At 41.4% G+C, this 17,602-nt stretch overlaps 1 protein-coding gene across 1 annotated transcript in view; it reads left to right on the forward strand.

Moving 5' to 3' along the window:
- Positions 1-16,633, forward strand: part of npffr1l2 (neuropeptide FF receptor 1 like 2) — a 34,041-nt gene extending 17,408 nt beyond the window's left edge. The window contains exons 3-4 of the mRNA XM_059337292.1: positions 7,679-7,778; positions 15,637-16,633. Of these exons, the coding sequence (XP_059193275.1) occupies positions 7,679-7,778; positions 15,637-16,633 (1,097 nt within the window). The remainder of the gene's footprint in view (positions 1-7,678; positions 7,779-15,636) is intronic.
- The last annotated feature ends 969 nt before the right edge of the window (positions 16,634-17,602 follow it).

Raw genomic sequence — 17,602 nt, forward strand, 5'->3', positions numbered from 1 at the left:
CTTCGTCTGGAGACGCACAGAGCGTACTAATCCTTCTTTGTCCGGGAAAGTTTCCAAAACCCTGCCCAGAAGCCACGATCCACGAGGAGCAGCAGAATCCATTACAACAACAATGTCTCCAGGAATGAAGTTTCTCCTTTTCTGATTCCATTTTCTGCGTTCTTGCAGCAGAGGGAGGTATTCCTGTACCCATCTTTTCCAAAATAGATCTGCAATATACTGAACTTGTCGACATCTCCTTTTCACATATGCATCATCCTTGTTAAAAAGTCCCGGTGACATAACTGGTTTCCCTTTCATCAGAAGAATGTGGTTAGGAGTGAGAGGCTCGAGGTCATTAGGATCGTCTGAGAGCTTGGTGAGGGGCCGACCATTCAATATAGATTCAATCTCACACAGGACTGTATGAAGACCATCATCATCCAGAGTTTGTAAGTGCAGCACAGAAGTGAGAACTTTCCTCACCATCTGGATAGCACGTTCCCAGACACCACCATGGTGTGATGCTGAAGGTGGGTTGAATTTCCACTGGATGCCATCTTGCATAAGAACTCCCTGTATCCGGTTATGATTTAATGATGATATCGCATCCCTCAGCTCTTTCTCTGCTCCTACAAAATTGGTTCCATTATCTGAATGCATACTGAACACTTTTCCTCTTCAACTGATGAACCTTCGAATAGCATTAATACATGCATCAGTGTCCAGGGATGGAGCTACTTCCAGATGAATGGCTCTGCTTGCAAGACAGGTAAAGATGACACCATAACGTTTACAGAGACTTCGACCTCTCTTTACTTCCAAAGGCCCGAAGTAATCTACTCCGACATTTGTAAAGGGAGGGAGATCAGGAAGAAGCCTTTCCGTCGGTAGGTCTGCCATTTTTTGCTCGCCTACTCTTCCCTTATATCGCCTGCAGAAGCAGCATTGTGATATAATTTTTCTCACAGCTGCATTAGAATTTGTTATCCAAAACTTGTTGCGCATGTGGGAGTGGGGGAGACTTAAAATTCTGACCTGGGTCATTCACTGACAGGACTGGGTCAATTACGGTTAGGAGAGGTCAGAGTTCAGGGAAAGGTATGCATGGGGGAGCAAAGGATAGGATGTGAAGCTTCAGCAAACAACTCACGCACATAAAGTTTGAAAGGTCAGTGAGATGTTCAATCCCCAGATGCTTGGTTAAGGGGTGGCAACCAATGCATATCACTTACAAATTGACCAATTGCGTTAAAGAGCCCACCCATTGTCCGGGATTTCGCCAAAATCCAACAAGCTGTGTGTAACATCAAGGTTTTTTGTAATCACTCTGTCCTGTGGTGCCATCGGGGTCACATGGCAGAGTCCAGCGCTGAGCATTGCATTTGGCTATGATTCTTTCAATAAATGGTTGACTTTATTCATTTGTTCTGAGTGTTTTGTAAGACCAAGTTTGGAAGAAAGAACCCGGGTGAGAGGTAGAAGCTGTATAAGCTTTACGCTCTAACACGCAGCTTGGACAGAGTGTGATTTCTTCCACTATGACCCACCTGTTGGTGAATATGCCTCAATATGAGCGTAGAGATGTGTTGATCTTTTGAGAGAATGAGTGGATGCTTAGTCTCTTCTGGCACAACAGCCTTACTCAATCGTCCTCCTACTCTCAAAAATCTATCCTGCAAATGTGGATCAAGCTTATACACACAACTGTCTCTTGACACAGATTTTCCAGCTGATAGGGCAGCAATTTCTTCCTTGAACCTCTTTTGTTGACTGTAGTGAATGACGGCCTTTTCAGCATCCAAGAGATCCTCAGCTGACAACATCTGGCTTTCAATGGCTCTTTTGGCCCTCTCCATTTCCAGTGACACATTGAGAGATGATCCACCTGCCTCCTTTCTATGGAGCTCAAGAGCGTGTAAGTCCTTTCTTTGGGTTGTCTTTGGTATTAATATACCTCCACTGAGAGACTTCAGTTGCATCTCTAATAGTTGTTACCCTATTTGATACAAATGTATGAAAACGCTTATCCTCATTTTTCATGTATTTGAGCACTGCAGTGCTGTCTGTCCAGAAAGTCGAATGATCCAGTGGCAGTTCCAACTCCGCTCTCAACATTCGATCCACCCGTACAGCCAGAACAGCAGCCGCAAGCTCCAGACGGGGAATGGTTATTGGTTTTAGAGGGGTAACTCTTGCCTTACCCAACAGGAAAGAAACATGGACCATCATACAGTTTTCAATCCAGAGGTAAGTAACAGTACCAAATCCACCCTAACTAGCATCAGAGAAGTTGTGCAGCTGTGCCTTAATAGGCTGTCCAAAGTCTTTGGGCTTAATGCATCTTTCAACTTTGAATGCTGCCAACCTTTTCAGGTCTTCCAGCCACCTTCTCCACTGATGGCTGATGTCTGCAGGTATGTTATCGTCCCATCCACAACGTCTCCAACAGAGCTCTTGCAGCATGACTTTGGCTGGGAGGGTTACTGGGCCAAGAAAACCAGAGGATCATAAACTGAGCTGATTATAGACAACATTCCTCGCCTGCTCTGTGGTTGTTCTTTCATTGTCATTTTGAACTTAAATGTGTCTGACTCCACACACCATTGCAGCCCAAGAGCTCGTTCGACTGGAAGCTCATCTCTATCCAGTTCTTTAAAATCTTTCGCTCTGTGCTCCTCTTCAATGGTTTGCAATACTGCCCAGCTATTACTGATCCACTTTGTCAAAGTGAAGCCTCCCTTTTGGCAGATTTCGGTGAGAGCTTGAACCATGGCAACTGCCTCCTCGTCTGAGCGCAAGCTCTTCAAACAGTCATCGACATAAAAGTTTCTTCTGACTGTTTCCACAACCTCTAGTGAGAAGTTAGCCTGATTGTCCTGATTGTCATTGTCATTTCTCCTGAGTGCGTAACTGGCACAACTTGGGGAAGAGACAGCCCCGAACAAATGAACTGCCATTCGAAATTCTTCAATCTCTTGGTTCACATTGCCCTCTGGCCACCACAAAAAGCATAGGTTGTCTTTGTCCTCTTCAGCCACCCTAACTTGGTAAAACATAGCTTTAATGTCTCCCATAAATGCCTCTGGCTCCTGTCTGAATCTGGTTAGAACACCCAACAGTGAACTAGTCAGGTTTGGGCCTTGTAGCAGCTGGCTGTTGAGTGAAGTTCCCTTAAACTCAGCTGAACAGTCAGACACAACACGCAATGTACCCTTTTTGGGATGGTATACACCATGATAGGGTATATACCAGAGCTTTCCGTTTTCACCTTCTAGCTGATGTCGAGGCACTTACATCAGTGAAGAAGCTGGTACATTCCTTGTGGAATAGTTCATCTTTCCTGAACTTCCCCTTTAATCCCAGCAGCCTTTGCTTAACCATAGAAAGGTTGTTAGGAAGCAAGAACTGGTCCTTTCTGAAGGGCATTTTCAAACTGTAATGTCCATCCTGCAGCTGTGATGACTCGTCCATCATCTTTAAGAACCTATTATCTTCTCTTCATACTCCTTATTCCTCCGAACTCCGCTCATTGAAGTCATGCCTGTATTGGTTGCTCAGCATTTCCTTTAGTTTACAGACAGAAATCCTATTGACAGCAGCCACTGAGAATCCTGTTTTGGGCCTGCTGCTTTCTCCATCCTGAAGGGGACCATTAACTACCCAGCCAAGAATGGGCATTCTCTTTGCTGTTGATGACCTCCCATGGTTCCAATACCAATCAACAGTTCGACATCAGCATCAATAAAGGGGATATGTACATCGGAGAGATATGGCCACTTCTGCAATTCTCCCTGTGTGTTAATGTTACTGGTGGTCACAGGCATTTTATTTTGTGTGAATACTTCTGGGAGACTGTAGAAGCTGTTACTGCCAAGACCAGCCACCTCCAACCCATTCAGGGTGCTAGTTAAAACAACCCTTTCCTGTCCCATAGTGCGCAAAAGGAAACTGGTTTTCCTACCAGTAATGTTCAGCCTTTGCATAAGATGCTCTGAGCAGAAAGTAGCCATACTCCCAGGATCCAGGAACGCATATGTTTGTATTATCTTGTTTCCTCTGATGGATTTAACCTGAACTGGCAAGATAGGCAAAATTCTATCCTCCTTTCCGGCCCCTGTATGTCAGCAAGTTTCTGATGTAAGTGGTTTAACATGTGCTGTGCCTTTAGTGTGTTCACTTCTTGTGCTGGCTCTTATCTTTCCAGAGATATGAAGCACCGTAGGATGGTTCTGACCACAATCTTCACAAGTTAAGCGCCTGTCGCAATACTTGCTCCTGTGACATACCATTTTCTTGGATGTCCCCAAAAAGTGGATCAGAAATTATCTTAACTTGACGTTCGATAAATGAGACCATATCTTTAAAGCAAGCTCTACGATTATACCTCTCCAGTATTTCATATGCCCGTATCCTCAATTTTTCTCTGTACTTAAATGGCAACTTTGTCATGATTGCTCTCATGTTAGTTGGCATGTCCAGCTCTTGCACATATTGAAGTTCCTCCATTACATTGCAACAACTTCGCAGAAATAGAGAAAAGGCTTGCAGTGCTCCCACATCCTCTGCCTTCACTGCAGGCCACGTCAAAGCCTTCTCCATGTAGGCTGTACCAATCCTATATTGGTTTCCAAAATGTTCTTGGAGAAGCTCTTTAGCCAGTTGATAACCTCTGTCAGGAATCATGTGCTGACAGCTCTTCACCAATTCTCTGGGTTGCCCTCTTGTAAATTGCTCCAAAAAATAAAGGCAGTCAGCTTTGCTAGCCTTTGATTCCACACGATGTTCAAAAGCTCTTATGGAGGTTTTATACTCAAGAGGATCGCCGTCGAATGCTGGAATGTCTCGAGAAGGCAAGGACATTAAGCACTGTTGTTGAACCAGAGCTTCTGTAATTTCATTTTGTTGGTGCATTATGGTGCACAGGTCTCCTTGTACTGGTACAGAATATAAATGCTGTTGCTCCACTGATGCAGACTGCACACTATTGACTGGCAGAGAGAGGCTTTGTTGTGTATCTCCATACTGCATTGTTCCAAATGATTCTGTTTCCCTTTTCCGCTTTGTCTCATATTTTGATCCAAAGGTCGGCTGTGGTTTTTTCTCAGAGTGTGCGTTAAGTGCACTTGGATCCTTTTGGGCCACTGTCAAGCTGCTTTGTGGCATTGCACCCCACGTGTGTGGTTTAAATGAGTTTGCTGCAGGATTGAGTCCTTTGGAATTTGGGTTTTGTTCTTCATTCCTTTGCCAGTAAGAATTCATTCCATCAGAAGGTGCTTGTGAGTTACTGGAACATTCTGCAGCAGCTTGAAAAGCTGCTAGCTTTGCAGTGGATGCAGCTATTTCAGCATCAATCTTGAGCTGCTCGCTTTTTCTTCTCAGCTGCTCTTCCTGGGCCTCAAGAGCATGCCCTCCCTTTTCAGCTGCAGCTCTAGCGAGAAGTGCAGCCTTTTCTGCTTCTGCTTTAAGGAGAGATGAAGCTGTGGTTTTGCCACTTTTATTACTGCTTTTACCACTTTTGTTACTTCCTTTACTATACACATGCTTTTTCGGTGAGAATGTCTACTGGCAACATTTGATATGCTGTCATCAGGGTGAACATCATCAACTTCACCACCATCATCACCACCATGATCATGTACCAACCATTTTTCAACTTCAGAAATGAAACCATTTTCAACAATATTTTTTGCAGCAAACCAAGTGTCTTGTTTATCACTTTCTTCAGTGGACATTAAAGGCATCCAGAGCCACATGAGCGTCTTTGGCTTCCCCACACAAAAGCACTATTTTTTGCAGTGTATGTTTTACCTCTTTTGCATTACCACTCTGCATATGCTCTTGAGTTACATTTCTTAGTTTTTTTAACCTTACTTAATTTGTCTTTTCTTACATCTTGTAACTTTTCTACCTTTGCAACAAGAGCTTTGTGTGTTAATATAATAGACCGTTTACTTTTTACAGGTTCTGTCTTATTAACATTTCCCTCTTCCACAGAGGATGCAGCAGCCACTGGCTCCGCAGCAGCCACGTCTGCTTAACCGTCCATAATGTCCTTTAATTCACACCGCAACACACATCCGAGATGAAAGCAAAGATATACAGTTCAATTTATCAGTGTTATTTTAGCGACCAATGCATTGGATTTACACTCGCAAAGTTGTGTGCACACTTTTAATATGGCCAGAACGTTGGTAGCGCTACTCTTTACCTCACAAGCGGTGGGCACCGTGATGTCACAATCCGGATGAATGAATCAGCTGATGACCGGTGCGTCTCCAGGGGAACGGTTGTAAACATCCTCCAAGCTGCCAAACACATGTAGGAAATCCAGCGTTGAGTCTTCCTCCATGAACGATGGCCAACGACTTAATGTTGTGACTTGATTTCGACAAAACAAAACCTAAGCCACAATGAGGGGCTGGTACCGGGATACGTAATTGACGCGTCGTCATGCGGTGGCTCCTTGTAGTCAATCAAACATCTGCGAACTTAAAACGTATTTATTTACTAGCATGTAGTGATGGTCTGCTGACACTTGAAGCTCCGACACATGCGCGGTAGCTCATGAAGCAAACGTCCCAAAGCACTGTGCCGAGGCGTGGTTTGGTCACGTGACTCATGACGTTCGAAGCAGCAAAGTGCTTCGAACGTCACCGAATCACCAACACTATTGTGGAAGTGAACCGCTACCTCGCTGATCTCTTTCCCCACCCACCCGTGAACCTCTTTACCAATGAACCCCAAAACATTCAACAAAGTTTAATAATATAATCTGTATTTACACCAGCCCCATGTGAAAATGTATGAATGTAGCAGCACCATTTAAATGTTTCATAACACAAAAGTGAAGTCTATATAGGGTAACAGACATATCAAATAAGAAACATGGTCTTTCACTATTTTCATCAGCTAGTCGCTAACCTTTTCAGGTCATTATCTGGTGCTGGACAGGTATACAGTATACAGTTGGTTCATGAGAGCTTTTTCCCGTGAAAAACAGCTGCCTGCAGCTGCTAGAAACAATGCTGATGAGACCTGTGAGAGTTAATTGAATTGGTAATCTTTAATAAACAACATAATAAAAAATGTGTCAGAAGGTGTATGTGTGGCTCTCGTAACCTTGGTTACATCTGTGCAAGGGGAACATTGTTATACCACAAGCTGTTGGTTGCGTCAAGCGGACTTATGATCAGGATTATATATATATATATATATATATATATATATATATATGAACATGAACATATAAACAAGTATTGTTTAAATTTAATGTTTACCATCTATCAGTGTAGTTGAATTCCTGTATATTAAAATCTTGGCAATTTTCTGTAGTGGTCCCAGTAATATTTATTCTTGACAAGGTACTGAAGTAGCAATATGACATGAGACTGAGAACATGACCAAAAATATACCAAGACCTTTTTTAAGTGACCTTCTTTTGCACTTTAACAAGACGCTTTTATCAATATAAACAGATTTTACTTCCATTTATCATTAGATCTAAAGTATGGTTTAGGATTCAATTGAACATTGAGTCTTTTGAGTAATAAAAATCATCCTGAGAAACAGCACTTCAGTAATAATAATTCACACACTGTAGACAACTTGAAACGCCTTCCTGCTACATTATTATCAGTCGTTAACAATTAATTCATGAGGTTACGGTGAACGAGCATTTGTCCTTTTTTCCCAACAGGTTGGCCTTTTTCCAACTTCATCTGCAAGATGAGTGGCTTTGTGCAGGGAGTATCTGTTTCTGCATCAGTCTTCACCCTGGTGGCCATAGCTGTTGAAAGGTTAGTGTGTGCTGAGGTTTGTACCTTCCCCTCTTGAAGGGTTGTTTGTTGTTGTCTTTCCTGCTTGTGTTATTTTTTTGTGTGTTTTGGTTTTTAAGAAGAAGGCTGATGCTCCACAGGCAATACCCAGCTTCTTCCACTGGGCTGTCTCCACACCCATTGTGAGGTAGCCAGTCCATTGTGAGTGGTTCATTAAAATTTTGGTAATTTTCTCTTTCTAGCTTTTGTGCTCTTTGATGGTACTGAGCCCTTCCCATGTAACACCATGCCAGTCTGATTCAACAGAGACCCCCAAAGTACACGCTCGCCCATAAAGTTGGAATAATATTTTTTACCTCTTTCCATGAAATGATTGTGACAATGTGATTTATTATTGACAGATAAAGTGTATATCTTCTCAAAACTTTATCAGTACATCAATCTCTTTCGAACATATCACAATGATTGTGTCTGAAAAAAAAAATTATTCCAACTCTGTGCAACACAGTCTGACTGCAGACCTCCACTGTCAGGCAGGCCTGGAAATGCAAGCAAAAAAATAATAATTACAGAATTAAATCTGGTGGAGTGTTTAAATATATGTTTAAATATAATTGCCAGAATACAAGTAAGGTAAAGGGGGTTAAATAGTTAATAAGGCCTACAGCAACACAACGTTAGATTAACAGTATATGTGGGGCGGCTCAGTTGGTAGAGTGGTCACCAACTGATAGGAATGTTGCCGGTTCGATCCCAGACCATGGCAGCCTACATGTCTAAGTATCCTTGGGCAGGATACTGAACCCCAAATAGGTCCTGATGCTGTGTTCATCGGTGTGTGAATGAATACCCAATGGTGGTATTTGGCACCATTGTAGGTTAGCCTCAGCCACCAGTATGAATGTGTGTGTGTGAACGGGTGAATGAGTATGAGTGCAGTCTGCATTCATCATCATACTAATGCTAATATCATACAGTTACATATTGTTGTGAACGTTTGATAATCTTACTCTAACCACCATTCATTTAATATTTGGCTCTTATAGTCTGTGCCATTTCCTTACCTTGTGCTGGCGGCTCATTTTAAAATACGTTAACTCAGGTCTGTAATTCTGACCCAGCTGTGCGTACCCAAAGTGCATTATTAAGTGCTACATAAAAAAAATGTTTTAAGTTAGACAATTTTCATTTGACATCCTGCCAATTTAGAGATCCCACATTCAAAGTATGCCAAATATCCTCTGCACTCTGCATCCCCCTTTCATGATCATCAAATACTTCACTTGTTCCTTCACTTGCTTCATCTACTCATACGGTAGCTTTCCAAACAGCTCTACAGCCTCAGCAAGCTCCTCTTAACTCTGTGCATCCCTGTCTATGAACCACCCTAATTTAAAAAAAATATATATATTATTTAAAGTCTTTCACATGAAACAAACAATTAAAGACAATTACATTAATAGTGATAACGATGTCTGTTAGCAGAATTTTAAAATACAAGTATAATTATAATAATAAAATATATAAAATAGAAATTAAAACGAAAAAGGGCCACCAGTTGTACAGAGAGCGTGAAGTATACAATGCATCAAGTGTCACACAGGGCAGAGAAGGTTTACCAGGCAGGTCACAGGCCCATGTTACTTAATCTCCTCCAACCTCATTAAAACAGGCAAGGAATGGATCCCAAATAGCAGAGAATTTTTTGACCGAATGAGTCCTCAAGAACCTGAGTCTCTCCTTTTGTATGACAGAAATTATGTCATTCATCCATCTCTGGACGGGATTCCTTCAAAATGAGTCTCTTAGCAATAACCATTACCAGCATTAAAGATTGTTGTGTAGCTTTGGGAAGACACAGAGAGTCTTGACAGCAACCGGAGATGGCACGACCACCTTCCAATTAAATAGTTCTAGAGTAGGCCCTAGAGTACCAGTTGAATAGTTTCATCCAGTCAAGTAAGTGAAGGGCAGAACCAAAATGTTCAATACCCAATTCCTCCCTCCAAGAATCCATAACTCTGACAGTAGAGGCTCTGGTACAGCTGTCAATTTAGAGACAAGATGCCTGGAGTTAGGAGGGTTCTGTAAGATATCAAAAAAATTATGCTTCCCTGGAAGGGTTTCGAAATTACAGATCTTGAACCGGACACAGTGCTGGATTTGCAAATACTGAAAAAATGTGACTGACACTGGCTCAAATTTTTCTTTCAGTATACCAAATGATGCAAACCTCCCATGTGCATACAAGTCCTCAATGAAGATTAAGCACTTCTTCCTCCAGGCATGAAAAGTCGTATCCGTCCACGGGGTCAAGAAAGAATGATTAAAACAAATTTGAATATGCACTGAAATATATTGCTGGTTCTTCTAACCTCGTTTAGTATCCTGACAGAATTTTTTAAAACAAAACTCAGGCTTTTCAAAGACCCAGGCTGATCTAACTTGAAGGACAAGATGGCTGGCAACGAAGAGTTGGTGACAGAGTTAGCCTCCATACGCAGCCACAAGGGGATCCCATTTGAAAAACTATCTGAAGCGCCAAGTTGCCAGAACATTAAGACTCAAAATATAAGTAGCCCAATAGTAGTGTCTGAATACATGTAGGCCTAGTCCTCCTTCCAACTTAGGTTTCTGCAAATGGGTTTTTGAGATCCTGAGATCCTGATCCTGGAATCATGCCATTATGTTTACTCAACTCAACTCAACTTTATTTGTAAAGCACTTTAAAACAACCACAGCCGCAACAAAGTGCTGTACATAAACAAACAGAACAAGAGAGAATAAAATAAATAAAACAGGAATAAACACTAAAATAAATAGTTCCATTGCTTTAAAAAACAATTTTAAAAAACAATAAATAAAAGCAAACCATAAAACACTAAAAACAAGGGCAGAGTCTCATGCGTGGTTAAAAGCCAAGAAATAAAAATAGGTTTTAAGATGAGTTTTAAAAATGGACAGTGAGGAGGCTTGTCTGTTTTCAATGGCAGCTCATTCCACAGCTTGTGGGCTGCAATAGAAAAAGCTCTGTCCCCTCTGAGCTTCCGTTTTGATCTCGGTATCTCCAGGAGCAGCAGATCAGCTGACCTGAGGCACCGAGCAGAAGCGTAGGGGTGGAGGAGCTCAGTGAGGTAAGGCAGGGCGAGACCATTTAAAGATTTAAAAACAAATAAAAGAATCTTAAAATGGACTCTAAAATGCACAGGAGAGCAGCAGCGTTCTGGGCCGGGCCCTAAAATCGACCCCTGTGGAACCCCATACAGCAGCGGAGCAGGGCTGGACTCCAGATGTACAACAGATGCCAACTAGGTGGCGTTACCGAGCCACTACAATGCTATGGTCCACAGTATCAAACGCTGCAGTCAGGTCCAACAGAACAACTACTGCATAGTCACGGGAGTCATTAGCCAGGAGGATGTCATTAAAAACTCTGAGTAGAGCTGACTCTGTGCTATGCATAGTTTTAAAACCAGATTGGAGCACCTCCAGGACACCATGCACATCAGGAAAGACTGTAGCTGACCGTATACAACCTTCTCCAAGACCTTAGAGATAAAGGACAGCTTGGAGATAGGCCTAAAATTGGCCAGCACGCTGCAATCGAGGCTAGGTTTCTTCAGTAGGGGCTGTACTACTGCATACTTAAAACTTAGAGGAACGCGACCAGTAGACAGACTACTGTTAATGACATTTAATACAGACTGCCCTATACTGGTGAAAACCTCTTTAAAGAAATGAGCAGAGACAGCGTCACAAGGAGAACCTGATGGCTTAATATGGCCAACCAGGTCCCCTAAAAAAGACACTGGCTCAAAACCATGAAAAGCTGCAGAACAAGGAGCAGTGACTGAGGGGTCAGATGTAGGAGCAGAGATGAGGGACCTAGCAGTAGCAACCTTATCAATAAAAAAGTGCAGGAAGCTATCACACATTTCAGGAGATGCCTCCAAGCTGACAGGCTGTGGGGCATTAAGAACAGTGTCAATGGTTTTAAATAACACACGCGGAATGTGATGGTTGGACTCAATGATGTTGGACAGGTATTCTCTTTTTGTTTCTTTAACGGTCCTCTGGTATCGCCAACAGTCCTTAAGGATTTGGAAGGAAACCTGCAGCTTGTCCTTCCTCCACTTTCGTTCAGCTTTACGGCACTCCCGTCTAGCTGCACAAGTTATGTTGTTAAACCAGGGCTCAGATTTAGCTTTGGACTGCACAGTTTTTAATGGAGCCACAGAGTCCAGTATGGTCCGGCAGGAGGACCGAAACAAGGAGCTGAGCTCCTCAGTGTCAGCAGAGACAGGAGGCACAGAGAAATGACCGGCAGTGCAACAGTTAAAAATCCGACATCTCTGAACAGGAGCGCCGGATTTAACTTCAGCACAGGAGAAAGCAACTTCAAACAGCAAAGGCATATGATCAGAAAACACATCGTCACAGATCTCCAAGTTAGACACAGATAAACCATGAGAGGACGAGGTCTAAAGTGTGTCCATGTTCATGTGTGGGACCAGACACACACTGCACCAAATTAAAAGAGTCAATAAGGCTCAGAAAGTCCTTCAGTTTTCAGAACAGCACACGTGAATATTAAAGCATAATTTCAGTTGTTAAGTCCTTGTTGTATTTGAGGGGGCGGTAGATGACGGCGCAAGATTTCATTTCATTTATCCTTTATTTATTTTCTCGAGGAATCCTTGAGGGCTGTGAGGGACCGAGTCAGTCAGCAATGAGGATGACAGGTAGTATATTTATTTACTCAAAGTATAAAGCCACAAAATGTTCAAATAAAAGTAATAAAGAATTGGGCCCATAAAATAGGTCAAATTAACAAAACTGTATAACGGTCAACTGAACAAACTAACAGAAGACAAACAGACCTCATGACTAAACACAAGAGGGAACTAATATAGTGGGTGATCAACCCATACTAAACACAAGAGGGGGTTGACAAACATTGAACACAAAAGACTACAGCTAATTTACCAACAAAGCAAATCAGGAGAATTAACTCACTTAAATAAACAATCTATACTAACCAATCAAAATGAATAATTGAAATTAATATTTGTCTAAAGAAAGTAAACAGTGAAGTACTAAATGGTGAGCACCCTCTTCCATAAAAGGACTGAGCTTGTGAGGGCGGATCCTGGCATTCCCAGCTCCCAGCAGCAGCAGCAGCAGCACTAGTAACTCAAAAAGAACAGAAATTATGAAACTATACCAACAAAGACTGTACAAAAGCTAACTAAATGTGCGCGCTTCAAATAGAAAACTAATGTACTGTCAAAATAATAAAGTGTGTTGTATGAAACAGAAAATCTGTGATTTATTTGGATAGTAAATGTTAAACCAATGTAGACCAATTACTTAACTGAATGTATACTTAACTGAATGTATAATTAAAAATCCAATATTAATATAAATCTCAGTTGATTAGTTTTATAGGTCTGCTAGTGCAGCGACCGTAGGAAGTATGTATTTGTTATTTACATGCCACACTACAATGTCTGCAACTCCATAAAACACTTACTTTTCATAAGGTACGCACACCATGCAGCACATACACATTGAACATTGATATTTGCTGGAAACTATTCAAATACTATTGGAAAATCAAACCTTGTAGCGCACTTTAAAACTCCGAAAGACAGGTAGGCTAAATAGACTTACAGATGAGATGAGTCAGGCGAGGAAATCCAGAGTGAATTGGATTACTGACCAGGTGTAGGCCTATCACACAATGGGGCGGAGCTCCCCTAAAAGGCGTCCAATCGGAAACAGTGCAATGCTGCAACACGTCCTACGTAAATAATGATATTTTGAAAGATCAAATCTTTAAAATCAAGGATACACACCTTCGTGCCATGTGCAAGCCACATACGAAATCTTAGGTCAGTCTGACTAACGGTCAGTGAGATATGCCTTAGAAACACCCACACACACACACACACACACACACACACACACACACACACACAAAGACGCTTCTTGCTTTATAGATAGATATATTCGCATAAGGACATTGCTTAAAACTTGTTGCCAAAAGTGTTGAGTAAGACTTATTTTCAGCATACCTGTAAATGGTAAAAGGTAAATGGACCTGCACTAATATAGCGCTTTTCTAGTCGATTTGCGACCATTGGGAATTCATTCAAACCGATGAACACAGCATCGGGAGCAATTTGGGGTTCAGTATCTTGCTCAAGGATACTTCGACATGTAGGCTGTGACGGTCAGGGATCGAACCACCAACCCTTCAGTTGGGGGCCAACCAACTCTCTGTTGTTTCAGCCCCATGTAGGATCACCAAAGACCATAGGTTTTATCCTTTGGGGACCATTAAAATCTGTATGAAAATTTATAGAGAACATATAACACTGACATGGGCTGAAATAGCGAATATTTTTGGGCTAAACAAAATTAGAAATATAACACAAATTGTCAGGCTCTCTTGATTTGGGATTAGGGCTGCAACTAGCCACTATTTTGATAGTCAAATAGTCAGTAAACTTAGCTCTTATTCATTATTATTATTATTATTATTATTATTATTAATAATAATAATAATAATAAGATAATAATAATAAATAATAATATTATTATTATTATTATTAATAATAATAATAATAATAATATTATTATTATTATTATTAATAATAATAATAATAATAATAAGAAGAAGAAGAATAATAATACATTTTATTTATAGGCGCCTTTCTTATCACTTAAGGTCACCGTACAGTGACAACAACAAAAAACAACAACTAAGAAATAACAAATAATATTTAAACAATTTGAAACAGAAAGGGAATGTGATATGAGATTTTTAAGTACAATATGCCAGTTTAAACAGATGGATTTTTGAGCTGGATTTTGAACAGTGAAAGAGAGTCAATGTTCCAGGGGTCAGTGGGGAGGGAGTTCCAGGTGTGGAGCAGAGCGGCTGAAGTCTCTGGACCCCGTGGTGGTCAGACGGGCTGGTGGGGGTTGAGGTGGATGGATGCGGACGACCTGAGGGAGCAAGTGGGAGTGTTGACTTGCAGGAGTTCAGTCAGGTACGGAGGAGTGAGGTAGTGAATGGCCTTAAAAAGTGAGAAGCAGGATTTTGTAGTCAGTGTGGTATTTGACAGGAAGTCAGTGAAGTCGCTGTAGTACCGGAGTGATGTGACAGTGGAGGGAGTTCTGGTGATGATCCAGGCTGTAGCGTTCTGAACAGTTGGAGTTTGTGGATGGATTTTTGAGGGAGACCAAGGAGCAGGGAGTTACAGTAATCGAGGCGAGATGTAACCAGAGAATGAACCAGGACGGCAGTGCTGTTGGATGTGAGGGACTGACGGTTAATGATGCGGAGATGGAAGAAAGCAGACTGGGTGATGTTAGTGATGTGGGCAGGAAATGATAGAGTGCTGTCCAGGATAACACCCAAACTCTTGACCCAGGGGGAGGGAGAAACGGTTGTCAATGTTGATATTAAAACTGACAGTTTTTGATATTGTGGATTTGAACCAATGAGGAGAACCTCTGTTTTGTCACTATTGAGCTTGAGAAAAGTTGGAGGAAAACCAGGATTTAGCTATCAAGCCTTTAAATTGAGTTTTAGGTTCTTTCGTGCATGTGCTAAGTAACAATAAACACAATACATATGACAGCTTCATTAAAAATGTTTTTTTTTTTTAAACTGCTGCAGATTTTGATTTTTTTTTTTTAAACACCAAGTTGCTATTTAGTAAAACGCAAATAGTAAAGGAACCGACTACTTATTGACAATTACATTTGTGATGATTTCAAAGACTAAATGATTAATGTAAAAAAAAAAAAAGATGTCTAACCATATCGCTCATTTGTTTCATTAATGTTCTTTACTTATCTACTACAGGTTTCGGTGTATCGTGTACCCTCTACGACCCAAGCCAACTGTACTTGTTGCCAAGGCAGCCATTGTGTTAATCTGGGTGCTTGCAGTGGCGATCATGTGTCCTGCTGCTGTGGCACTGACTGTCGGGAAGGTTCCTTTCCACTCCTTGATATACAAAGATGACTTCAACCAAACGCTCCCACTGTACACCTGCTACGAAAACTTTGCCAACCCTAAAATGAGGAAGGTCTACACAGCGGTCCTGTTTGCTCACATCTACCTGGTGCCGCTTACCACCATAGCACTAATGTATGGAAGTATTGGGGTCAAACTATATTGTTCTGTGGTTGCAAAAAGGGAGCAACAGCTGGCTAACACCACAGGTCAGGTTGGGGGTAGAAGGGGTGGTCAGCTAATGATTTCCCAGAAGAAGATCAGAGTAATAAAGATGCTCATCCTGGTGACTTTGCTTTTCATGTTGTCCTGGTTGCCACTCTGGACCCTCATGATGATGACTGACTATGCAGGCTTGGACAGCGATGTGGTGGACCTTCTAACCAGCTACATTTTCCCCTTTGCTCACTGGCTGGCTTTCTCTAACTCCAGCATTAACCCCATCATCTACGGCTACTACAATGAAAACTTTAAGAGAAGTTTCCAGGTGGTTTGCGAGTCCAGGCCCTTCTGTTGCCTCGCCCAGTGCCAGCTGTGGAGGAGGATGTCCAGGTGGAGTAGGAAACACAGACCGGTGCAAGCACCTTGTGCAGGTACTGACTCCAGAGGTGTCAATAGCAACCAACCCAACCATCCTGTCTTGGAACTGAGAAATCGGGTCCACAACGACAACAGGTTGACTGAGGTCAACATGGCTGTAAAGGTGGGATGTGTGGTGGTCCACTCAGGGAAAAGTCTTTCAGATCGAGGCTTAGAAATGACAGCTGTACAGAAAGGCAGTAATGGTGAGGAGCCAGGGAGGGTTAGCTCAAGGGTTTCAGTGCATCATGCTTGGGAAAACTGAGTGTCCATAATGTTACGAAGAAGTGAGCCATAGTAGTAGAGGAGACAATAATTTAGGTTAAGGCTAAGAACTATAGATGCCAATTTAATTTTGTGTGCAAATCTCCTACATGCATTAGCTGCTTGATTATGTAAAAATCATAATCATGATTATTTTTGTCAATATTGAGATCATTGGTTTTCTTTAAACAATACAAATAATTAAACTGAAAACTAATAAAATTGTTTTAAAAAAGATGAATTAAATAAATACTACACATTTAAATAAATAATATAAAAATAATAAACAATCATTTTGGCTCAAGATGAATTTAACATGCCCAAGACTGGATTAGTTTCAGCTTTTAGGGAACAAAACGATTATCTTGATTTCAAAAAAATTGTACTGAAAAATAAAATTGCCCCGGTTCTAGCACATATAATCAAAAGCAGAGAATGACAGCATGGTTACCAAAGCGACTGGCTGAGCATGTGCTTTGTAGATGGCACACTAGGTACAGGGAGGCTCTGTTCTGCTGCTTAATGCCTCAATAGAAACCATATAATAGATATTTTTGATTAAAGACTGTCATCAATATAAAAAACCTACCTCCCTAACACTGCACATGTAAATAAAAAAAAGTCAGTGTAAGCGCTCCTTATTAGACAAAGGGGCTGTGTAAACTGAATGTTTTCTGCCATTGATGGATATTTTAACAATGAAGGCCATCCGTCATGTTGACCGATTAGAAAATGAGGCGGTCTACCTCACACCTCTCTCCAGTTGGGTGTACTCTAAGAAAATGGAGAGCATATTTGGATACTCTATTTTGATATCTTTATTTAAGAGTTCAGTGGTAGTGTATTTCACTTGCACTGTAATTGTGATGCTGCTGATAAACAAGACGTGACATGAAAAGTGACCGCACAGTCAATGTCTCTTTTCTAAGTGCCATTAAATATGTTTTATCTTCTTAAAATGGAATTTATA

Source organism: Centropristis striata, chromosome 7 (genome assembly GCF_030273125.1).
Source record: "Centropristis striata isolate RG_2023a ecotype Rhode Island chromosome 7, C.striata_1.0, whole genome shotgun sequence".
Classification (NCBI taxonomy): domain Eukaryota; kingdom Metazoa; phylum Chordata; class Actinopteri; order Perciformes; family Serranidae; genus Centropristis; species Centropristis striata.